This window comes from Neophocaena asiaeorientalis, unplaced genomic scaffold, assembly GCF_003031525.2.
Source record: "Neophocaena asiaeorientalis asiaeorientalis breed wild unplaced genomic scaffold, Neophocaena_asiaeorientalis_V1.1 scaffold238, whole genome shotgun sequence".
Taxonomy (NCBI): domain Eukaryota; kingdom Metazoa; phylum Chordata; class Mammalia; order Artiodactyla; family Phocoenidae; genus Neophocaena; species Neophocaena asiaeorientalis.
Genome location: NW_020174555.1, coordinates 998,433 through 1,004,143, shown reverse-complemented (window position 1 = coordinate 1,004,143; position 5,711 = coordinate 998,433). Strand labels below are relative to the sequence as shown.

Here is a 5,711-nt window from a genome sequence, read left to right as displayed (position 1 = left end):
TTTGGTGAGTGGCTGGGGCGGGACACGGGCCGAGGGTTGGGGGCGGAAGGACGCGGTGGACCGCCCGCCACTTCAGAGACCTAGGGCGTCCAGACTCTGCGAAAGAAATCGGGACCCCGGTGTCCCCCACGCCGAGTTTCTTCAGGACCCAGGAGTCCGTTTTCAAACAGCTGTTTGCACAGAAACTGCGCCTGCTGTTCGGCCGTCTGTGACCCCCCTCTCGTCTCCTGACCCACAGTTGCCTTCCTGGAATGAGTCGCGAGCGCTTCCTTTCCTCTCTAGAGCATCCTTTGGCACCCGTTTGCTTTGTTTGGGGACATTGAGAGAAGCTGAAAATGCGCATTCAGAAAACAGGCGTTTCTTCCTCTGCTCCCAGGGTGTTGCGCTCGGGGGCATCTGTGGATTGCTTATGTTGTGCGGCGGCAGATTAAACGCGCGGACTGGAAACATCTTGGGTCCTTCCACTGCTGGCGAGAGTGCCAAGGTGAAGAGCTGGATGTTGCCAGCTCTGGTTTGACTGTGGGGTTGACGTGCTGTGTTCAATAATCCAGAAAGATTTTGAAAGATAGGTGGTTGGGGAGGAGCCCGTTCCCAGTGAGTTGGTGGAGAGCAAAAACTCCATATTTAAAAATGGCCTGTCCCTTCCCCACCCTCTCTTCTCCCCCCAGTAAAATAGGGCCGTGTGTTCCTCTGCCTCTCCTCCACGCCCGGCTTGCTCTGCCCCCGTTTGTCATCAGAAGGGTGTGGGCCAGCCTTTCCTGATCCCACCTCATCTGTGACACATGTCAGGAATCAAGGGGAAAAGGTTTTTCTGGTGTGGAGTTTACTTCTGATTATTGCTGACCTACGGGGTGAGTGACCAGCTGAGCAACCGTTTTTCAGGAGAGCTCTGAGCCCTAAACGGGCTTTCAGAAACGTGTTTTCCTCCTAAATACACTGTGAAATTAAGCATAGTTACTCTTTTCTTCCCTCCCACCCACTCCCTTGAAGAGAATAGAGCTTCAACGATGTTTCTGACACCACGAGCAAAGTAATCCTGGCTATTTAGACAAGAGAGTTTAGGAGGGGCCACAGGGCTTCTTTGAAGACCCTTATTCTCCTTCTCATTCTAAGACTTTTTGCTTGCTGATCAGCTAAAGGCTAGGTACATGGCCACAGCATCCCCTTATTAAAAATCCACACAGTTGGGAGATGCTCAGCTGAGCTAGTAGCCTCCCCAGGAGGGGCCTTCCCTGGGACTTACCCCCAATGGGTCATGATTAGCACCCAGGAGACTCAAACAGAAGTTCTCATCTTCAGAGACTCACTGTGACAGCTGTACAGTTTACTCAGGGCTGGGCATTTGTCAACCTTAGCAGCCATCCCCCCTGCTGCTGCTGAGGTCCCCAACCTGTAGGTGAGATGTTAAATACAAGCCTGTCTCTGTTTGCCCTGGGGAGATTGATGGGACACTTGACATTTTCCAGATACAGCCTAAGGCTAATTCCATTGTCCTTGCCTGCGGCTGCCCGCTGTGTGAAACAGCCGTCTTTGGGGCTGCTGCATCACCTATGTTCTCCTAGCATATCTGGAGAGTATGCGTTTGCATCTTTACTGCGGACAGTACCATAGTTAATCGAATATTCTTTGTGTATCCTCTGTTTTAATATCTCGTGAGACTGTGGAAAGGGTTAGAATGTGTGTCTGCACTCTCTTTTTCCTGCCATCGCTTTGACATTGGAAATCCTGGCCCAAGGGGGAAACCCTATCAAAGCCCTATTGAGGCTTGTAGTAAAAGCATTAGCATCTTAGCTAATCATTGCTGGAGAACTCATTCATTAGAAGCTGTTGGGGGCCTAGGATCCTTGTATGTTACCCTGGGAAAAAATTAGCCAGACAACATACCAGGAACAATGTTGTAAATTTTCTTTTGTTCCTTTAACTTTCTAAAATAACATTCTTTCTTGAGACGTGACAGTGGTTAGAATCCTGCTGATGCATAGCTAATGTGTGTCACTTTTTACTTTGACAAGCTTTAATCTGGTACTTCCTCTGCAAAACAGAGGATACTCTAAAGGACTCACATGCTTTGGGGCTTTGGTATTAATGAAGATGGTGTTGCAGGACCTCCGAGGGCATAGTCTTTTTCACTCTTTCTTAGTATCTCTACATTTGCTCTGTGAGGTTTAATGGCACAGCTGTGCATATACTAATGCAGCACTGAGTGAGTTATTGCTTTCTAGGTTGGAGACTTTTTTAGCTTATCACCGTTCTTAACAGAGATAATCTATAAACAAGTCAGCATATCTGGAATTGGAGGTGAATTGGAGGATTAGCAATTCTTCAATACATGAGATATTTCATGTACAGAAGTATTTTAAAATATGTAAGGATAAACTGCCAAGATTACCTGTACAGTCTTGAGAAAAGAAGAGTTCAGATGTAACTATAAACTGTAATTGACAGTGAGTCATCTGCTTTAGGGATGCCAACTATGAAAGCAGCCTAGCTATGCCCCTAATGATAATTATGAAAACTCCTTTTTTTTTTTTTTTAAAAACATCTTTATTGGGGTACAATTGCTTCACAATGGTGTGTTAGTTTCTGCTTTATAACAAAGTGAATCAGCTATACACATACATACGCCCCCACATGTCCTCCCTCCCGCGTCTCCCTCCCTCCCACTCTCCCCATCCCACACCTCCAGGCCGTCACAAAGCACCGAGCTAATATCCCTGTGCCCTGCGGCTGCTTCCCCCCAGCTATCTACCTTACTACGTTTGTTAGTGTGTATATGTCCATGACTCTCTCTCGCCCTGTCAAAACTCACCCTTCCCCCTCCCCATATCCTCAAGTCCGTTCTCCAGTAGGTCTGCGTCTTTATTCCTATCTTACCCCTAGGTTCTTCATGACATTTTTTTCCCTTAAATTCCATATATATGTGTTAGCATACGGTATTTGTCTTTTTCTTTCTGACTTACTTCACTCTGTATGACAGACTCTAGGTCTATCCATCTCATTACAAATAGCTCAATTTCATTTCTTTTTAAGGCTGAGTAATATTCCATTGTGTATATGTGCCACATCTTCTTTATCCATTCATCCGATGATGGGCGCTTAGGTTGTTTCCATGTCCTGGCTATTGTAAATAGAGCTGCAATGAACATTTTGGTACATGACTCTTTTTGAATTTTGGTTTTCTCAGGGTATATGCCAAGTAGTGGGATTGCTGGGTCATATGGTAATTCTATTTGTAGTTTTTTAAGGAACCTCCATACTGTTCTCCACAGTGGCTGAACCAATTCACATTCCCACCAGCAGTGCAAGAGTGTCCCCTTTTCTCCACACCCTCTCCAGCATTTATTGTTTCTAGATTTTTTGATGATGGCCATTCTGACTGGTGTGAGATGATATCTCATTGTAGGAAAACTCCTTTTAAAAGCTAGTTGCATCTCAAGTGAGCTGTAAGTTGGCTTGGATAAATATTTTCAGTTTTACTTTCTAAAAAATTATCCCATGATAACACGGCACAACACGTGAATGTACTTAATGCCACTGATGTACACTTAAAAGCGGTTAAAATGCTAAAAAAAAAAATTATCCAGTAAATAGTTGGAAATGCTATTTTCTACCCATACGTAATTTTCAGAACTTAAATATTTAAATGTTTCATAAAAACATTTGTTCTTGTAATGTAGAGATAACAATATGCAATCACTGAGTATTGAAAAGGGACAGAGCTCACAAACCTAGTAACTTAGAAAGCAGAGAATGGAAATATTAAAGGTATGATTCTAGTAGCCAAGGGTAACCTAGCATTTTACCTATAAACCCACTACATATTTTAAAGCAAATGTAGTGCCTGTGAAAATAAAGAGAAATCTTTATTTCTGTGACACCTGTGTTAATAATGGCTAACTATGTACCATCTTGGTAAGGGTACACATAGTGAGCTCATTTATTCTCATACAAACCAATGGAATGGTATATGCTTATAGTATAGAGGAGGATGCTGAAACATAGGTTAGATAAACTACCTCACCCCAGGTTGCACACCTAAAGAAGTAGCAGAACTGGGATCTGAGGAAAAGCAGTCTGTTCTTGGAGTCTCCCCTCTTACTCTCAAGGCAGTCCTGCCTTTTATGTATGATTCTGTGTAAAAGATTTAATAATATTTGAATTAGTGATATCAGACCATTTACTCCTGTAGAATTCTGCATTTGTTTGATGAAGATGTGTAACGATGAGCTTTGAACAGTAATGCTATAGAAAGCTAATTCCTCTCAGAAGTCCGGTCTAAAAAGCCCCTCCACGTGACCCTTTATGACCTAGATGAAACAGTCCCCTTTTCACACACCCAAATAGTTGGGGTGCTCATTCCACAAGCCTACACGGGGCCCCGTGTTCTACATCTCCACTTACCTGTCCTCACCTCTGAAGAACTGTAGTTATTCTGACCCCTGTTTTCACATCAGGTCCACAACAAATGAACAAAAACGAACATTTAAAGGTCAATAAAAACACAAGCCACCAAGATAAGTCAGTGACCGAGTGGATAAGGGGTAGCCGTGTGGCAGGTGTGATTCGGGCAGCATCCCCTTGTGTGTGTGTGTCTCCTCTGCTGGTAGTGTCACAGAAGAAGCAGAAGAGGCACTGAGAAGTTCTGGTGGTTTCCAGAGAGTTAAGCTCCAGAGAGCTTAACCAGAACCCAAAACGATTGCATCGGAAGTGACGGTGGAGGTCAGTGCCAACCTCCTAATTTTACAAATGAGAAACTCCAAATCTAGTGAGGCAAAATGGCTTTTCTAAAATTGTAAGCAGTAAAGCTTGATTTAGAGCTGGAACCTTTTATCTTCACGTCCGGCGTTCTTTTCTCTATTTGCGAGGGAGCAGAATCACCAAGTGTAGGGAGAAGACGATGGCACTGACTCCAGGGGAAGGAGTTTGGCAATTATTTTATCATCCCCGAATGCCCTGCCTATGATGTGCAAGGTGGAGGATGCCCTTTGACCCACTAATGGGTAGGGGACATGTCCGTACTGGAAAAAGACAGAGTCACTAGGGCTGCAGCCATTTGGGTAATTTCTCCAGGGGTTGGGGATCCACTGCCCAAAGAAAACGAGCCAGTTAATGAACAAGTAGCTTGTTCAGAAAGTGAGCAGTACTTGCTGAACCTATTGTGGGTTCTTGGTAAATATGTGTTTTATTGATGAATGGAACGTTTCCAGGTTGGATTTATTGCTGCTGCTTTGGCAGCATTTCCAGGTAGTAAAATTTGGTTCACATTTAGAAAAGTATTAGTCCCTTTTAGTTCTCTTTTGGATGTGTGGCCCCTCATTGATTTCAATATCCAACTACTCTGGGAGGACTGGCACTGGCCTCGGAAGGGAGTCGCTAGTATAGCCGTGTTTTCCTGCACTGATTTTAAAGTTGTTTTATCTTTGCAGGTTTGGAAGATGACACACAACGCAGTTGCCTTTGCTCTGGCGGCAGACTAGCGGACGGAAAAGTATGACACAAATTTGATGTCGGTGTCTGCTTGTCTGCTTCCCCAAGGTCAAGAAATTATCTCCTTAGAAGGCAACAGTACTATGCACGTTATGAATTGTGTCTCCTTGGTCAGTGATAAAGGAAATGGGAATATTGCCACGACAGCTGGATTCATGATTGGGCAAACGCCGCCACCACCACCTCCTCCTCTACCCCCTCCACCTCCACCATGCCCACCCTCA

The 5,711-nt window shown here is 44.5% G+C and overlaps 1 protein-coding gene across 1 annotated transcript in view; it reads left to right on the top strand.

Moving 5' to 3' along the window:
* Window positions 1-107: 107 nt before the first annotated feature.
* FHDC1 (FH2 domain containing 1) overlaps window positions 108-5,711 on the top strand; it is a 41,222-nt gene continuing 35,618 nt past the window's right edge. Inside the window, 2 exon segments of the mRNA XM_024757461.1 lie at window positions 108-484; window positions 5,427-5,711. The exon segment at window positions 5,427-5,711 is cut by the window's right edge and continues 300 nt beyond it. Coding sequence (XP_024613229.1) covers window positions 5,571-5,711 — 141 coding nt within the window. The 5' untranslated portion in view covers window positions 108-484; window positions 5,427-5,570.